The sequence below is a fragment of the Diplotaxodon limnothrissa genome, linkage group LG5 (genome assembly GCF_057381915.1).
Source record: "Diplotaxodon limnothrissa isolate DT_005_m linkage group LG5, D_limnothrissa_male_GT1.1, whole genome shotgun sequence".
Lineage (NCBI taxonomy): Eukaryota > Metazoa > Chordata > Actinopteri > Cichliformes > Cichlidae > Diplotaxodon > Diplotaxodon limnothrissa.
In genome coordinates, this window is record NC_140600.1 from 2,541,368 (window position 1) to 2,561,503 (window position 20,136).

The window sequence follows — 20,136 nt, forward strand, 5'->3', positions numbered from 1 at the left end:
CCAGCTCTCTAAAAAGAGCCGGAATTCCCATCACTACCAGTAACTGACTCAGAGTTGAAGTTAACTCTCTTTCTGTAACAAAAAACACTGCCAGGCACTTTTCTTTTAGTGGTTGGCAGCTGTTTCTTTTAGAGAAATGAAGGCTGTCATCTGTCAGTTACTGCTGACATTCGATCACTGGGAGCTGGGAAGATTAAAGCAGTTTTCTGCCTTTATGCATTTTTATCCAATAATGGAAAAAATAATAGATTTTTTGTTATCATTGTTATCATTGTTATTGTTATTATTATAATTAGTGTCTTGGAAATTGTCTACCAAATTTTTTCCTGTCTGGTTGAAAAAGATATTGAGGAAACCTCTCTGATGATGTCATTTACTGTGGACTGGAACACGGCTAGGGCATTTGTGAGGCCAAAAGCATCAGTGGGTACTCAAAGTGACCAAGGTGGCTTTAAAAGCCATTTTCTCATTCATCACCCAGTCGCGGGGTAAACAATACTGATGATAGTGCAAACTCCAAGAAGTAACCTTATTGTTAGCCCAGTCAATAGTGGGACTATGGGTCTGGAGCAAGGGAAATTTGAGTACCAGGGGGAGTAAGGAGATTAAAAATGTGCAACATAATGTAGTCACAGTGGTTCCCAGGTAATAACAGAGGACAGATTCCATATGGGTGATGGAAGGTAGTTATTATCCATTGATACATTCTTCATATATGTGTCTTGGGTGGAGATGGGAAGGTCAAAACAGACATTTTGACGCTGTGTTGAGCTCCCAAAGTGCAGATGTTTCAGAACACTGCTCTGAAACGTAGTTTAAACCGATCGAATAAATGTTCTCAATTAAATGGATCAGTATAGCAAAAGCCACTCAGAAACTTTGGAAAACTCTCAGAGACCCAAAGCCACAGCTGAATCAGAGAGTTAACAGACAGCTCACAGGACAACAGCTTCAAGCACAGCTTAATAGTGGTCATAGTAAGCAAGTCTCATTTTCAGCTGTGAAGAGAAGATTTTGAGCTGCAGGTTTGACATGATGAGTGCCAGGAAGAAAGCTATTGTAAGATGTCAGAATAAGACAAAGGTTTGCCTGGGCCATGAAACACCTCCATTGGACTACTGCAGACTGGAAGAAGGTGTTATGGACTGATGAATCAATATCTGAAATCTTTGGTTCATCATGCAGGATCTCTGTTGAGTAGGTGAAAGGATGGTTCCACAATGTGTGGCATTAATTGTCAAGCGTGGAGGAGGAAGTGTGATGGTCCGGGCCTGTTTGCTGGATCCAGGGTTGGTGACTTGTACATAGTGAGAGGCACCCTGAACCAAAACCACAGCATTCTGGAACATCATGCTTAGTTGGTCAGGGGTTCATCCTACAGCAAGATAATGACCCAAAACATAAGTCCAATCTATGCCAGAACTACCTCAGGAAAAAAGAACAAGAAGGTGAGCTTGAAAACACGGCGTGTTCAGCAGTGTCTCCAGACTTAAACCCCATCGAGCTGGTTTGGGATGAACTGGACAGAAGAGTGAAAGCAAAGCGGCCTACAAGGTCCACATTTATGGGAACATCTGCAACAGATATGGGAGAATATTTGATTTCTATTGTAGAAAGAATGCCACGTGTGTGTTATATATACCAGGACTTCTCCAACTCTGGATACTTTTAAAACTCGTCCAAAGACCCATTTTTAATCCTTAACTTTTAAGTCTCTATGAGTCTGTCATTATTTTATTCTTATTATTTCCTTGATTTTGCTTTCATTTAAAATTTTATCTGATTATTCTATTGTACAGTACTTTGGTCAACAGTTGTTGTTTGTAAAAGTGCTACATGAATTAAATTGATTTGATTTCATTTTGATTTAGTGTATTTTATAGCTGATTTAATACATGGGTCAAAATCGACCCATTAACATACAGTGGGGCAAAAAAGTATTTAGTCAGCCACCGATTGTGCAAGTTCCCCCACCTAAAATGATGACAGAGGTCAGTAATTTGCACCAGAGGTACACTTCAACTGTGAGAGACAGAATGTGAAAAAAAAATCCATGAATCCACATGGTAGGATTTGTAAAGAATTTATTCGTAAATCAGGGTGGAAAATAAGTATTTGGTCAATAACAAAAATACAACTCAATACTTTGTAACATAACCTTTGTTGGCAATAACAGAGGTCAAACGTTTACTATAGGTCTTTACCAGGTTTGCACACACAGTAGCTGGTATTTTGGCCCATTCCTCCATGCAGATCTTCTCGAGAGCAGTGATGTTTTGGGGCTGTCGCCGAGCAACACGGACTTTCAACTCCCGCCACAGATTTTCTATGGGGTTGAGGTCTGGAGACTGGCTAGGCCACTCCAGGACTTTCAAATGCTTCTTACGGAGCCACTCCTTTGTTGCCCGGGCGGTGTGTTTTGGATCATTGTCATGTTGGAAGACCCAGCCTCGTTTCATCCTCAAAGTTCTCACTGATGGAAGGAGGTTTTGGCTCAAAATCTCACGATACATGGCCCCATTCATTCTGTCCTTAACACGGATCAGTCGTCCTGTCCCCTTGGCAGAAAAACAGCCCCATAGCATGATGTTTCCACCCCCATGCTTCACAGTAGGTATGGTGTTCTTGGGATGTAACTCAGTATTCTTCTTCCTCCAAACACGACGAGTTGAGTTTATACCAAAAAGTTCTACTTTGGTTTCATCTGACCACATGACATTCTCCCAATCCTCTGCTGTATCATCCATGTGCTCTCTGGCAAACTTCAGACGGGCCTGGACATGCACTGGCTTCAGCAGCGGAACACGTCTGGCACTGCGGGATTTGATTCCCTGCCGTTGTAGTGTGTTACTGATGGTGACCTTTGTTACTTTGGTCCCAGCTCTCTGCAGGTCATTCACCAGGTCCCCCCGTGTGGTTCTGGGATCTTTGCTCACCGTTCTCATGATCATTTTGACCCCACGGGATGAGATCTTGCGTGGAGCCCCACATCGAGGGAGATTATCAGTGGTCTTGTATGTCTTCCATTTTCTGATGATTGCTCCCACAGTTGATTTTTTCACACCAAGCTGCTTGCCTATTGTAGATTCACTCTTCCCAGTCTGGTGCAGGTCTACAATACTTTTCCTGGTGTCCTTCGAAAGCTCTTTGGTCTTGGCCATGGCGGAGTTTGGAGTCTGACTGTTTGAGGCTGTGGACAGGTGTCTTTTATACAGATGATGAGTTCAAACAGGTGCCATTCATACAGGTAACGAGTGGGGGACAGAAAAGCGTCTTACAGAAGACGTTACAGGTCTGTGAGAGCCAGAGATTTTCCTTGTTTGAGGTGACTAAATACTTATTTTCCACCCTAATTTACGAATAAATTCTTTACAAATCCTACCATGTGAATTCATGGATTTTTTTTTCACATTCTGTCTCTCACAGTTGAAGTGTACCTCTGGTGCAAATTACTGACCTCTGTCATCATTTTGAGTGGGGGAACTTGCACAATCGGTGGCTGACTAAATACTTTTTTGCCCCACTGTAAGTGATGATAACAGAAAGTTAACACATGAGGAAGGATAATCACCAGAGAATGTCACATAAAAAGAGAAGATGTGTGCCAAAGTCAGCGGTATTGGTACCCAAAGGTACAGCTTCTGTATTTCACAGGGACGTAAAAGAGTGAGAAATAACTTTACTCAGAGATGTAGAAAGATAAGAAAGACAGGACAGGAGAGGAAGAAGAGAGCTTAGATTTAAAGGTAAAGACTGCTCAGTGGTGTTCCATAATGTGCAGATTTAAAGCTTACATTCAAGTTTTTATTTCAAATATTAGGTGTGTACGTGTGACATTGTTTTTTTCATGTTGTGAAACCTGTTTCAAAACAATCTGAGGTACACTAACTGCTCTGTAAATACTGCATGAAGAGCTACCCTGCCAGATAAATAGGCTATTTTGCTGTAAAGAACAGTGTGTGACTGCTCCACATTGGCTGTAGTTTCATGGTCAGAGTTATATTACATCAAGTGCAGCAGAGATTCATGTGACTTTTAGCTGATGATGCTGCTTAAATCCAACGACTGAATTCCACCTTCATACCAACTTTATACCACCTAGAAAAACAGAAACATCTGCTCACATCTGGTTGATTTAAGTTGTGTACATCCACAAAGAGCAGCAGGTCAGCTGATCACAGCCTGTACACTAAGAAAATCTACCCCACACTGAGCCACTACAACGATTTTTTGGGTTCCCCCAATGGCTGAATCCCACTTTAACCCCTGACTGTATACATTTTCCCATTTAGAAGCAAAGTAAGACTCTCTGTGTAGGCAACAGAAAATAGATTTTTTTTCCCCTTCAGATTCAGGCTGAGTATAATTAGAGTATAATTAGAATTTTTTAAAAGTTTGTATTCCTATCTACTGAAAATATTTTATCATTATGTTAATATAGCACAAGGTTCGGGTAGCTTTGCATGAAAATAAAAACATCCTCCAAAACCTTACATTTTTCACAGCCTGTAATTTTCTTACTTTTGAATCAGTATTTCAAACTTTACTGAAGTATTTTTTTAGAATAGAATAGAATAATCCTTTAATTGTCCCACAAGGGGAAATTTGGTTGTAACAGCAGCCAGAAAGACACATATACAAACAAACAGTACACAGGACAGAAACATACACATTTTCTTTTCTTCTTACATATTTACATTAAGGACAATGGTTACTAGAAACAGAGTACTGTACAGTTATTAACTAGTGGGAAACTAGCGGATGATACCGTGGAGACAAAGACTATCACAACGTTTCCCAACCAGAAGCCGTGGGTGGATAAAACCATCCGTGACGCTCTGAGATCCCGCACCGCTGCCTACAACACGGGACTCACGACGGGGGACATGGACCCGTACAAAGCCGCATCATATAACGTGCGGAGGGCGGTGAAAGAGGCGAAGCAGCGCTACGGGAGGAAACTAGAGTCACAACTCCAACAGAGTGACTCTAGGAGCCTGTGGCGGGGACTAAGGACAATAACGGACTATAAAGCACCAACAATCGGTATGACGAACGCGGCCGTGACTCTGGCAGACGAGCTGAACACTTTCTATGCTCGCTTCGAGGCTGTAGCTAAGGACTCCAACAATGCTAGTGCTAGCGGCGCTAACGGCTGCAGACAGGAAGATACTGCCAGCACCGGAAACGTGCTCGTCATCTCCGAGCATGAAGTAAGGAGAGCCTTCAAGAGAGTGAACACCAGGAAAGCAGCAGGACCAGACGGCATCCCAGGTCGTATCCTCAGAGACTGCGCATACCAGCTAGCTCCTGTGTTCACTGAGATATTCAACATCTCTTTATCTCAGTCGGTGATCCCCACATGCTTCAAAGAGTCCATCATTGTTCCTGTTCCGAAGAAACCCCACCCTGCTTCTCTCAATGACTATCGCCCTGTAGCCCTCACCTCAGTAGTGATGAAGTGCTTTGAACGCCTGGTCAGAGACTTCATCATTTCTTCACTACCAGACACACTGGACCCACTACAGTTCGCTTACCGTCCAAATCGTTCCACAGACGATGCCATCTCTCATCTCCTCCACACATCACTCACTCACTTGGACACTAGAAGGGGGAATTATGTTAAAATGCTCTTCATAGACTACAGCTCTGCATTTAACACCATAATTCCCTCCACACTCACCACCAAGCTGGAGCATCTGGGACTCAGCTCATCTATGTGTCAGTGGATCTCCAACTTCCTAACTGGCAGACCACAGGCAGTAAGGATGGGCGGACATGTCTCAGCCTCCACCACTCTCAGCACTGGAGCCCCCCAGGGGTGTGTTCTGAGCCCCCTGCTGTACTCTCTGTACACATATGACTGTGTGACCACTACCAGCTCCACCACCATCATCAAGTTTGCTGACGACACCGTCGTGGTGGGCCTGATCTCTGATAACAACGAGACGGCCTACCTGAAGGAGATTAGGAATCTGGAGAACTGGTGCCAGAGGAACAACCTCCTTCTAAACGTCAGTAAGACAAAGGAGCTGATAGTGGACTTCAGCACTAAGCAGGAGAGGAACTACCAGACCCCCGTCATCAACGAGTGCCCAGTGGAGAGAGTGGACAGCTTCAAATACCTTGGAGTTCACATCACGCAGGACCTGTCATGGTCCTGTCACATCAATACCGTGGTGAAAAAGGCCCGTCAGCGTCTCTACCACCTCAGACGCTTGAAAAACTTCCAACTGCCCTCCAAGGTGCTCAGGAACTTTTACTCATGCACCATAGAGAGCATCCTGACGGGAAACATCTTAACCTGGTTCGGGAACAGCACCATGCAGGACAGACGAGCTCTACAGAGGGTTGTGCGGTCAGCTGAGCGCACCATCCGCTCCGAGCTCCCTGACCTGCACTCAATCTACAGCAGGCGGTGCTGGACCAAGGCCAGGAAGATGGTGAAGGACCTCAGCCATCCCAACAACAGACTGTTCTCTCTGCTGAGGTCAGGAAAGCGATTCCGCTCCCTGAAGACCAACACAGAGAGACTGAGGAGGAGCTTCTTCCTGCAGGCGATACGGTCTCTCAATCACACCACCACACAGTACTGACCCACACATACAGTTCTTACACACACTGGACATTCTGGACATTGTTTTCACTTCATCACTTAAATCACTTTAAGCATATTTGCACTGCACAAGACATAATGTGGATTGCACAACACTGGACATTATATTCTTCATTTCCAGTTAATACTTGTACAGCTGCTGTTATTGTGTATATATTTATTTATATTTCTTCATACATTCTTATATAGTTCTATACTGTGTATTGTGTATTTTGTTGTACAGTTATTTTATTTTCAACTTTAATTTATATATTTTATCTTATTCTTTCCCAGTTAAATTTACCCTTCATTCTAAATTGTGTTGTACAGTTATTTCATTTTTAACCTTAATTTACATTTTATTCCTTCCTAGTTAAATTTACCCTTTTTAATTTTTCATAATTATTTCCTCTTATTCATAGCCTTTCCTTTTTTGTTTTCTTTAGGTCACGAGCAGTTGTCCAAGCATTTCACTACATATCGTACTGTGTATGACTGTGTACATGACAAATAAAATTTGAATTTGAATTTGAATTTGAATTTGAATTTAAATTAAATAAAATTAACTACAGGTAAGAGGCAAACCAGGTTGTAGTGCGAATCGGTTGATTAAATTATTGCAGTTACAGCGCAGATGTAAACATCTATGTTTGTTGGGAGCAGTTTTGATTGTACAGTCTGACAGCTGCAAGGATGAAGGACCTGTGGAAACACTCCTTCATGCATCGAGGATGCAGCAGTCTGACACTGAAGGAGCTCTGCAGTTCAGCAAAATTTACATGCATGGGGTGGGAGACTCTGTCCATCAGAGATGTTATTTTGGCCAGAGTCCTTCTGTCTCCCACCACCTGCACTGGGTCCAGGGTGCATCCCAGAACAGAGCTGGCCTTCCTGATGAGTTTATCCAGCCTCTTCCTCTCAGCTGCCGATAAATCGCTGCTCCAACATACAACACTGTAAAAAGTGACAGATGCCACCACAGAGTCATAAAAGGTCTTTAACCCTTTAAGACCTACCATAGAACCAAGTCCGCCAGAGCTTATATTATATTTTTACATGCTGTGGAGCCATTTCTGGGAGAATTTCAAGTTGATATACATCAATACAACCATTATCGCCCAAATTTTAATAATATGTCTGCATTAAGTGCATAGTAATTACATATATTGCAAAAAAAAGTGCAATAAACTACAAAAAAAATGAAAATCGTTTTTGTTTTTTAACATATATTTCTAGTTAGAGAAATTTAAGAGGCTTATCCCTCAAAACTGTAAATACAAAAAGGTTGCACAAAATAGTTTCCCACCACAGGAAATTTATTTTAAGTGTCTTCATAGTTTTGTTTTTGAAATTCACCAATTTTTATATACTGCAGGAAAAACTAAAATAAATATTATGATGCAAATTTGCAAAAAAAACAGCATATGCATCAAAATAAAATATTTCCAGCAGTGCAATATGAGTCCGAAGCATCCCAGAAACGACACAGAAAGTCATAAAGTCAAACAGAAATTTTAAAAACACCAGTATAGGCTCATGAGGCCCTGATGATAAAAAACTACATATGCGCAAAATGACGTCACTTCCAGTTTCGGGCAGGACATGGAAGACATGCGATAGTTCACGCTGATGGACGTAGGAAGTGTTACAAACAGCTGATCGGCAAACTGTGTTTCTGGAATATTATGTTTTTGTTGCTGCAAGTGCTTTTTATGCAGTTTTTGCAAAGCTATATGTGTCAGTCGTTAGAATTAGCCACCTGGCTAACCTCAAAACGGGCGTAGAACTGGTTCAGCTCGTTGGAGAATGCAGAGTGGGCGTTGGTCGGCGCATTGTCCCTGGCTTTGTAATCCGTGATTGTGCGTAGTCTGTGCCACATTCTCCGTGTGTCGCCCCGGCTGAAGTGAGACTCCACTCGCTCCTGATACAGGCGTTTGGCATCCCTCACCGCGCGCCGCACGCCGTATGAGGCCGGTTTGTGGGTGCTCATATCGCCAGTGGTGAGACCCGTGTTGTAGGTGGTGGTCCTGGCGTTCACTGCAGCACAGATCGATCTGCCCACCCACGGTTTCTGGTTTGGGAACGGTTTACAAAGCTTACTGTCTTAGTCTACGTCGTTGAGCGCGTCCTGTAGCGTAGCTTCTGATTGGGCCGACCAGCTGTGTCCGCTTGGGGTGGGATGTAGACCACTGTAGCTATTACCGAGGTGAACTCACTGTGCAGTTAGAAAGGGCAACACTTAATGCTCAGGTATTCCAGAAGTGGCGAGCAGCCGGTGGAGAGAGTAGAAATGCTCTTGGGGTCACATCACTTTCTGTTTAACAAGAAACACACTCCTCCACCTTTTGTTTTGTTCGACTCCACCATTCTGTCCGTGCGGAGCATGAAGAATGAATCCGATGGAGTTTTGGCCTGGTCCGGCATGGTGGGGGTCAGCCATGTCTCTGCGAAGGACAGAATGTTGCAGTCCCTCATGTCACGTTGGAAGGTGACTCTTGCCCTCAGATCATCTACACTCAACAAAAATATAAACGCAACACCTTTGTTACTGCTCCCATTCCCCATGGGATGGACGTAGAGACCTAAAATTCATTCCAGATACACAATATAACCATCCCTCCCAAACAGTGGTCACAAATCAGTCCAAATGTGTGGTAGTGGGCACATCCGCCATATTGAGATAATCCATCCCACCTCACAGGTGTGCCACATCAGGATGCTGATCTGACATCATGAGTAGTGCACAGGTGTACCTCAGACTGCCCACAACAAAAGGCCACCCTGGAATGTGCAGTTTTTTGCACTATTGGGGGTCTGGGGACCCAGAACCGGTCAGTATCTGGTGTGACCACCATTTGCCTCATGCAGTGCAACACATCGTCGCATGGAGTCTATCAGATTGTCAATTGTGGCCTGTGGAATGTTGGTCCACTCCACTTCAATGGCTGTGCGAGGTTGTTGGATATTCGTGGGAACTGGTACACGCTGTGGTATACGCCGGTCAAGCACATCCCGAACATGCTCAATGGGTGACATGTCCGGTGAGTATGCTGGCCATGCAAGAACTGGGACATTCTCAGCTGCCATCTGCCCTGAACAATGTGAACCATGATTCATCCGTGAAGCGCACACCTCTCCAACGTGCCAGACGCCATCGAATGTGAGCATTTGCCCACACAAGTCTGTTACGGCGACGAGCTGGAGTCAGGTCAAGACCCCGATGAGGACGACGGGCATGCAGTTGAGCGTCCCTGAGACGGTTTCTGACAGTTTGTGCAGAAATTGTTTGGTTGTGCAAACCAATTGTTCCAGCAGCTGTCTGGGTGGCTGGTCTCAGACGATCTTGGAGGTGAACCTGCTGGATGTGGAGGTCCTGGGCTGGTGTGGTTACACGAGGTCTGCGGTTGTGAGGCCGGTTGGATGTGCTGCCATATTCTCTGAAACGCCTGTGGAGACGGCTTATGGTTGAGAAATGAACATTCAATGCACGGGCGACAGATCTGGTTGACATTCCTGCTGTCAGCATGCCAATTGCACGCTCCCTCATTGCTTGTGGCATCTGTGGCATTTTGCTGTGAGACAAAACTGCACATTCCAGGGTGGCCTTTTGTTGTGGGCAGTCTGAGGTACACCTGTGCACTACTCATGATGTCAGATCAGCATCCTGATGTGGCACACCTGTGAGGTGGGATGGATTATCTCAATATAGCAGATGTGCCCACTACCACACATTTGGACTGATTTGTGACCACTGTTTGGGAGGGATGGTTATATTGTGTATCTGGAATGAATTTTAGGTCTCTACGTCCATCCCATGGGGAATGGGAGCAGTAACAAAGGTGTTGCGTTTATATTTTTGTTGAGTGTAGTTTGTTATCCAACTACACTCAACAGAGACAGTGGTGCACGGTGCACCTGCTGTCTCAGTCTGTTCCGAACGCCAGCGCGTTTTCTTTGTTCTGCGCCTCGGGTGAACGTGCTGTCCATTGTTGTTGGCCGCGTTGCGTAGTATCTCGGTCGGCCAGGATGGGTGGGATTTAAAAGTGTCCAAAATTACATGTGCAAACTTGTTACCGATGTTGAGAAGGGATCTGCTGTCATAAACTATAAAACTAGAAGTTCCTGGAATGTATAACAACGTAATAAACAAGTAAAAAGCTAAAAAGTTGCATAGTCCGGAGCGGTCAGGAAGGTGTCTGGATGTCCTGATGTGGCCGTGCCATCGTCTACTCTATTAATACCTACTCAGATCGACTCGGCATTGTTTGCCACAGTTTTAGGGGTTTTCCATTAGGTTTTAGTACCTGGTAAAAGGTACTGTGGTAGTATCTGCTCGGCCAGGGTTCCACACGATCTGAGTAGGTAATAAAATGGGACATCGTCAGACTGCATGCCACCGATTGGCTGGTCAGTGGTATTACTCGATGAGTCATGTGAGCCTCTCATTTAAGAAAATTAAAACCACCGTTTTTGAAATGAAGGAACTGGCTACAAAAAAACAACAACACCGTGGTCTCCAAGTCTGATGAAAAGCCACAGATCGAGCACCAGATATATCGTCACTTTGACATCAACCTTTCTTGTAGCCTTCATGTCACATATAGTGGCTTGCAAAAGTATTCGGCCCCCTTGAACTTTTCCACATTACAGCCACAAACATGAATAACTTTTATTTGAATTCCACGTGAAACCTGGTGGACAGGGCTGTGGCTCCCCACACCCTCTAGCAGATCATTACATGTAGGAACCTTTTAAAAACATTCATGCTCACAGGTAAATGGCCTGTATTTATATAGTGCTTTACTAGTCCCTAAGGAGCCCAAAGCGCTTTACATATCCAGTCATCCACCCATTCACGCACACATTCGTGATGGCAGCTACAGTAGCCACAGCCACCCTGGGGCGCACTGACAGAGGCGAGGCTGCCATATCGCGCCATCGGCCCCTCTGGCCAACACCAGTAGGTAACGGGTGAAGTGTCTTGCCCAAGGACACAAGGACCGAGACTGTCCAAGCCGGGGCTCGAACCGGCAACCTTCCAATTACAAGGCAAACTCCCAACACTTGAGCCACGATCGCCCATGTACACACGGGTGCTCACACACACAAACTACACCCTTTTTGGCTCCTACCTTAAAGCACACTGTGCGCTGTCGATCTTATGTGCTGCACAATAATGTTTAACATTTAGTATTTACTGTTATATTCCCATAGATCATCATGATGTTGTTTATTCTATTGCTCTAGTCTTCTTCTGCTTGTTTTCTTTTTTCTCAACAGATGATCCAGGAAAAGAGGGGGGGAAAAGCAAAAAAAAGCAATAAAGCAGATTTTCATTGTCTTTTCTCTCTATCTCTTTTCTCCTTTTTCTTTCCCTCTCCTTCTGTTAACTTTCTTCTGAACTTTTCTTCTTGTTTTTCTTTCCCGTCCCCGACTCCAGTCTGGCCTGATTACAATAACTTAGAATAAAAATAACTAATAAAGATCAAATAAACTATGACAATCAAGTGGACCAGTATAGCAAAAGGCCCACTTGGGAAAGTAAATCTGTTGGGCATTTTTCTTGGCCTTCAGACAATAATTCTGATTGCTACAGTGCCAGACGGGACACAAAAAAACCAAAAAAACCAAAAACAAAAGGAATTCCAGGTGAAAGACCAACACAAAGTGGTGCACACGTGAGAAGTGGAACAAAAATCAGACGTGATTCCAAACATTTTTTTACAAATAAATAACTGCAAAGTGGGGTGTGTGTAATTATTCAGCCCCCTGAGTCAATTCCAGCTGCCAGTCTTTTACGGTCTGTCTCTATCAGCTTTGCACATCTAGAGACTGAAATCTTTGCCCATTCTTCTTTGCACAACATCTCCAGCTCAGTCAGATTAGATGGGCAGCGTTTGTGAACAGCAGTTTTCAGATCTTGCCACAGATTCTGGATTGGATTTAGATCTGGACTTTGACTGGGCCGTTCTAACACATGGATATGTTTTGTTTTAAACCTTTCCATTGCTGCCCTGGCTTTATGTTTAGGGTCGTTGTCCTGCTGGAAGCTGAACCTCCGCCCCAGTCTCAAGTCTTTTGCAGACTCCAAGAGGTTTTCTTCCAAGGTTGCCCTGTATTTGGCTCCATCCATCTTCCCATCAACTCTGACCAGCTTCCCTGTCCCTGCTGAAGAGAAGCCCCCCCAGAGCATGATGCTGCCACCACCATATCTGACAGTGGGGATGGTTCAGAGTGATGTGCAGTGTTAGTTTTCCACACAGAGCGTTTTGCATGTTGGTCTCATCTGACCAGAGCACCTTCTTCCACATGTTTGCTGTGTCCCCCACATGGCTTGTGGCAAACTGCAAACGGGACTTCTTATGGTTTTCTGTTAACAATGGCTTTCTTCTTGCCACTCTTCCATAAAGGCCAACTTTGTGCAGTGCACGACTAATAGTTGTCCTGTGGACAGATTCCCCCACCTGAGCTGTAGATCTCTGCAGCTCGTCCAGAGTCACCATGGGCCTCTTGGCTGCATTTCTGATCAGCGCCCTCCTTGTTCGGCCTGTGAGTTTAGGTGGACGGCCTTGTCTTGGTAGGTTTACAGTTGTGCCATACTCCTTCCATTTCTGAATGATGGCTTGAGCAGGGGTCCGTGGGATGTTCAAGGCTTGGTAAATCTTTTTGTAGCCTAAGCCCGCTTTAAATTTTTCAATAATTTTGTTGTTGCTCCCAGTATTCTCTTAGACAACCTCTGAGGCCGTCACAGAGCAGCTGTATTTGTACTGACATTAGATTACACACAGGTGCACTCTATTTAGTCATTAGCACTCATCAGGCAATGTCTATGGGCAACTGACTGCACTCAGACCAAAGGGGGCTGAATAATTACGCACACCCCACTTTTCAGTTATTTACTTGTAAAAAATGTTTGGAATCATGTCTGATTTTCGTTCCACTTCTCACGTGTGCACCACTTTGTGTTGGTCTTTCACCTGGAATTCCAATCAAGTTGATTCATGTTTGTGGCTGTAATGTGACAAAATGTGGAAAAGTTCAAGGGGGCCGAATACTTTTGCAAGCTACTGTACTAATTATGTCATGGGACGCTCATCAGCGTTGCTTTGAGGACAACCATGCACATAAGATAGTACTGGATTGTAATGGAGAACCAGGCGATCCAAGTTGAGTTGTGGCGATCCACGGTGAGTCGATCCGAGTAGGTACTAATGGATAAAGGGGCTCAAGTGCCCAAGTCCCAGGGGGAACAACAACCAGTGTGGAGCAGTGGGGAGGGGAATTATTTCACCCTCAATAACAATGTCAAAGAGGGACTAAGGCTCAGGAAGACCCACACCCAGGCCTAGTCCCACGCAGACAACACACACACACTCACAACTGCACAAAGAGACACATATCCTTCCACTCTCTGGGGCAGCCAGCAGCAACTCAATAACCAGATCATCAACCAACCCCAGCCCCAGAGAGGGGGCATATTACATCCTATAGATTAAGAATGAGATGTCACTCAAGTTCACATGCATGTGATGGCAGGGATGCAATAACTATCATTTTAATATTGGATCATCTCTGTATGGAAGCAATGACAGCGACAATGATGCTATGACTGTTACTTTTTTGTAATGGAAAACCAGTTGATCCGAGTCAAGTTGTGGCAATCTGTGGTTAGTCGATCTGAGTATCTACTAATGGAAACGGGACTTTAGTACAAGCTCTCTTGGTTGTCTAAACTAAAGCTATAGGAAACGTGAAAAAAACATGTTTCTTAAAAAAACTGATGACTGTGATGATGCCTGTCTGCCTTCACTGATCATGTCTTGCTTTTGTCTTGTCATTACAGCTGCCAATATTAAATTCCCAGAGAAAGAAAGACAGCTTCTTCTGGCTTACTTTTTTGTGGAGTTATTTGCATTAAGTTACAAGTTACCAGAAGTTCCAAGGCACTGTTTAAGCAAGTATCTTTTGACTGAACTACTCAACAACCTTAGTTCTCGTGACCTTATATGATCTAATTGTTTCAAAATCAGTACTTCTGTTTCCAGATCTCAAGAACAAAGGTTTTCAATTCTTTTTCTGGCATGGCCACCCTCACCAACTAACGTTCCACATTCAACAGTAAGGTCTAAACAGGTGGAAGTTAAATTATAGACAACAGCAAACTTATATTTTCCCAAAATCTGTTAATTTACTGACCTGACAGGCATTATAAAGGAGCTGGTGCTCAAACTTCTTGATACCCAGGATCTGCTGGAACATCTCATATAGTTGGTCCTTGCTAAGGATGAGTTCAGAGGCAGCACTGGTTGTTACACGCTGCTGGTGTTTCCTGGGGTCCTCTTCACCTCGGTATATGGTGTCAAATTTAGCAATCCAGGAGCTCAGCACTGTTTCTTTGCTTAGCCCATCAATTTCAGGTAAGCTGCGCACACGTTTCTCTATGTGCTTCTTAAAAACCTCCCGAGAGTCACTAGCTGAGCAGCCGCCACTCTGCACCATCCGGGACACACGGTCACTTTTCAGGAACACCTGCAATGAATTTGCAAACCATTAGATCAGTTTGTTTTAAAGTAGGTTTTACAAGAGCACAACTTTAACATCAACTCTTGATACACACAGGGACTTCTATGTTAATTAAATAATAATTAACATAATAGAACGGGGGCGATCGTGGCTCAAAGAGTTGGCAGTTTGTCTTGTAATCGGAAGGTTGCCGGTTCGAGCCCCGGCTTGGACAGTCTTGGTCGTTGTGTCCTTGGGCAAGACACTTCACCTACCGCCTACTGGTGTTGGCCAGAGGGGCCGATGGCGCGATATGGCAGCCTCTCCTCTGTCAGTCTGCTCCAGGGCAGCTGTGGCTACAACTGTAGCTGCCTCCACCAGTGTGTGAATGTGAGAGTGAATGAATAGTGAAATTGTACAGCGCTTTGAGGGCCCTGAAAAGTGCTATATAAATGCAATCCATTATTATTATTATAATTACATGATAGGATTTTTTTCTTTTTTTATTGCAAAGGATGACATTTTTTGCCTAAACCTAACAAAACAGTGACTTAAGTACAAATCTGCACAACATGTGGACTCTTTAATATGTCATTTTAGAATTAGGTTATTTATCTATAAAGAATTGAGTTTTGACTTAATTCCAGACCTTCAAAGGTCTTATAGAGTCAAGAGCTTGCAGGTCTGTATAAAAACAAATATGTTACAAAAGAGCTTGCAAGAACTTGGTGAGAAAATTTGTAGAATAAAATATGACAATATGTAAAAAAATTTTTTAAAAAAGAACCAATTAGAACATGAGGCAGACTCTTTCTCTCTCTCACCACCTTGCACATACACCACAATGTGTTTGTGTCAAAGCTCTATTTTGGTCCATTAGATGAGATTAGCCAACTATACATATGTTCGGCTAACTAGATATCTAGCATTCCACATGCTGCTGTGACCGTAGTTTTGGCTTGGATATTTGACAGACATTCAATCTACATGGAAGCAGCGCTTATTCAGTTTTCCCCAGTGCTGGCAGTAAAGGAGGACACTGAACCATTCCCTACTTACTTAGGGATTGTAATAACCTTTAACTCTGACAAATGTTGTTTACCTGCATGCTGACTTGCCCATTTTTATAACAAAAAAACACTACGTTGATTATGTGTGCATCTCTGTTTCCCAGGTGCATTTAAAAGGAAGAATTTCCACACCAGATTTCACAGACACACTTTATTTGCACATTTCCAGGACCTGTCTTGGTCTTTTATGTCTTTATTTCAGTAATTTTTGGGGCTTTCAAGAAATTTCATCTTCCACCCTCACTGAACTTGCTAAAGCACAAGAAAAACAGGTATTACTTTATATAATCATTTTAGACATTGATTAGCTCACATCTATGTGGTGGCTTTTTGACTACAACGCAGTTGTTGCTTCACAATGACTACAGTTGGTAATTGTGGATGGATTTCAAACTTTAAAACTTTCTAGCCTGATTTGTTCTTCACTATACTTATCAACCAGCTTGCTCATGAGCCATCTATCAACTGTCATTCCCTCACCTACCACTTGCCTACTATCCTTTTAGTCACAGACCGAACAACTTTATTTAATTTTCCTGTACCATGCTATCATGTATTTTACCAAGCAATTCTTCTCACACAGTCAGATATATATTTCTCTCAGTACAAGCTTCACTCATGCACCCAAAACAGGAACTATTTTCTATGTCTCCACTCATTCAACCCTCTCTTGTACTCTGTTCACATGTGAAACCAAATCATCTTTCCCTAATCTAAGAACACTCAACTAATTTGCATATTGACTCATAGCTCTCCCACTTCGCCAAACAACAGAAATGCATATTAAAAATATTACCGCAAAATTAAAATTTCTTCATACAGTAGTCACCGGTGTTGCTCAATCAGCAAAAGACCTCTCACAATTTACTATTTTAAAACTAAATTTATTGTTTGATCACTGGTTGGTCATAACAGTCTGTTTTCCTTTTCACAGAAGTCAACCTGTGTTCGTCCAACTTGCAGAGCTATTTCTCAGCGATGGATAACCTCAGCATCTGATAGCAAGTGTCTGTTAAATCTACACTATTTAGCATTTATGTGATATATTAGCATTCATGAGTGTAAGCTGATCTTCATTGCATGTATGGATTTGTATTCAGATTAATGCATGCATATTGGCGTGGAGCTGTGGATGCAAACTTTCTCTCCCAGCTCCTGATTCTCTCCAAAAATAATTTCATATGTTTCTATTTGTGTATGTATGTTTTCTATTCATTTATGTAATTATTAGTTTATTTCTTTATATCTTTATTTTATTTACCTTTCTGTTACAAGGGTCTGGACACTTTCTCAACCAGTCAGCCTCAATTTTCAACCCAATTTTCATATGCTCTCACTTTAACAACACCAGCCTTCATCTCTCATCCAAGCCCTCGTCTTCTCTTCTCACAGTTGCTTCCTGCTCCCTGAGATCTGCAGCAATGATACGCCCAATGAGCTGTTTCTTCTTCTCTGTTCGTTCTCTCTTCTTTTTTTCAGTCTCTTATTTTGCCGGTTAACTCCCAGCATGGCAAATGTGAAACTCAGACAGTCCCATCAAGTCCATCCACACAATGATGTCACCTGTAAACTCCCAGCTTGGGATTAAGAACGCATGCCTCCCTTCACCATGGTATTTGTACATGCTTCTGGACCCTTCAGAGTTTTAGGTCATTGTTGCTGTCTGTTCTCTGTTGTTGATTCTTGAAGTCGACTCGGTTGCTCTGGAGCTGCCTTTAGTCTTCAGTGAGAGTTTGACCGTCCTTGAAGCTTCTTCTCAAGATAAGCACAGGATGAAGCTGTGAAATTTTCAGCCCGTTTGTCGTTCCAGTTATGTTAATCTATCATTCTGCCGCTGTACTCATGGAGGAGGTTGAGCCAAGTCCATTAGTATTAACACACTAAGACATTTGTTTAATATCATTTTCATCACTACTTATTAACACTTTCATTCTCTAAGTCTTCTATCTACATTTTAAAACGTCTCTCTCTCACTCGTTACACACACATCAGGCAATTTCCTTTCAGACTGCATGCAGACATTTTCACTTCCTGTCACAGACACACACACACAGCGTTTTTCATGCACACACACTCTTCACATCACTGCATTTCCTGAGTTTCTTCACCCTAATCAAACTCTTGTTACAATGTTCACACACTATATACTGTGCCCTCTGTAATTCTACTCACTTTTAATATAAAACGAATGCACCCTCAGCCACGCACACAAACTGAACAGCTTCACACAAGTATATACTAACCGCTTTAGACTTGCAACCATGCACAATAAACAAACAGCCAATTACACAAACACAATCAACACAATTGCACTCAAGCAGAAGCACCGTGGGTCCCTCGTGGGTTTCTTGGCGTCCTACGCCCGGGTCCAACCTCCTATGCCCACGTCATTAATTTAAGAGGGGTTCACAACTTTTAACCACAGATAAATTTAAAAGCATCACTGGGGACTGAAACAACCAGCTCTAATCAATGCCCGGGTCCAACCCTGTCGTCCAAACTCTCCCCCTGAAGTCCAACTTCTGCTTTCCAATCAGCGCGAAACTAATCCCGAGGAATTACCGACCTGGCACCCAGTTCCATCGGATCCACTCTTGCGTCCAAGAGAGGTGGTTTGCCAAAGCTGCACTTCGCGCTCTTAAGAGTCCAACTCTCGTACTAGAATCAAATTGGTAACTTTAACACCGTACCTGCGGCCGACGTCCAACGCCTGCTGGCCTATTGTAAAATTTATTATACTTCCACGGCAACACGTGAAGACAACTTTGCAGCAGACTTAAACATCAACCTGCAGTTCTTAGCAAAAATCTCTTGTTCTAATGTTTCAACACTACTGAGCCAATTTAACAGTGAAGATCGTTAACTCAGCGAACAGATAATTTAGAATTCATCCAATATGCACACTTTGATTTAACAGGTGGTGCTTACCTTTAAATTCTATTGATTGTTGGCCTCATTTCACGATCCCACCTTGGGACAAATTTGTCCTCTCAGCTGTAAAAGAATGCCGGGTTTTCGGCACCAAGTATTGAATCCTGTTCTTTTTATTCTTTTACTGGACAGAGAAAACACGGCTCAGTGTGGTCAAAACTTTTCAATCATTTTATTTATTCATTTCCGGAAAAGGAGATACGCACAGTGCTAAGCCCCCTGCAGATCTAAAGCATTACAAGCATATCACCTATGTTATAATCCGCTCGCTCCTCCCCTACTAAACCGTCCCTTGATCTATTTCAATACTACATGTCTGCCCTATAACTGCAAAACCGTCTGCACCCTAGCTCCTCATGTTATTTTAGTACGTCCGCGTCACACAGTTTCAATCAAAACAACTTCTTTACTTCTGCCTAGGGATGGGTATCGAAAACTGGTTCTTGTTGAGAACCGGTCACACTGTTTCAATTCCTTGGAATTGTTTGCCATTTTTGCAAACGATTCCCTTATCGATTCCAGTCGCCCCGAATGACGTCACCACGTTGCGGAGCGTCATTTACCTGGCAGGAAACACGCCTAAGCGACTTAAACGCTCAAAAGTTTGGTTATACTTTACGAGAACGGGTGACAACAGGGCAACTTGCAATACTTGCAAAGTAGATATTTCATTTAAGGGAGGAAACACTACGAATATGCAAAAGCATTTGCTCACAAAACACGCGATGACCTTAAATGAATGTCGTGTTTTTAATTCCGCTCCGGACTCGTGAATCTCAACCTAGCAGCAGCGGTAAAGTTTGCACGTCCTAGGGTTAGGGATATATATATATATATATATATACACATATATATATATACACATATATGTATATATATATATATATATATATATATATATATATATGCATGGTAAGGAGCTTTCTTGTCTTTATGTCAGTGGCTTCTATCTCCTCCTTTGGCCAGCCTATTACCCCAGCAGGGTACCTGATCACGGGCAGGGCATAGGTGTTGATGGCCCGGATCTTGTTCTTACCA

The 20,136-nt window shown here is 43.2% G+C and overlaps 1 protein-coding gene across 4 annotated transcripts in view; it reads right to left on the minus strand.

The window, feature by feature from the left end:
• Nucleotides 1-20,136, minus strand: part of LOC146631433 (calcium-dependent secretion activator 1-like) — a 342,226-nt gene that overhangs the window by 252,069 nt on the left and 70,021 nt on the right. For all 4 annotated transcript variants that reach the window (XM_085352951.1, XM_085352948.1, XM_085352949.1 and 1 more), the window contains exon 3: nucleotides 14,792-15,124. In XM_085352951.1, coding sequence (XP_085209077.1) covers nucleotides 14,792-15,124 — 333 coding nt within the window. The remainder of the gene's footprint in view (nucleotides 1-14,791; nucleotides 15,125-20,136) is intronic.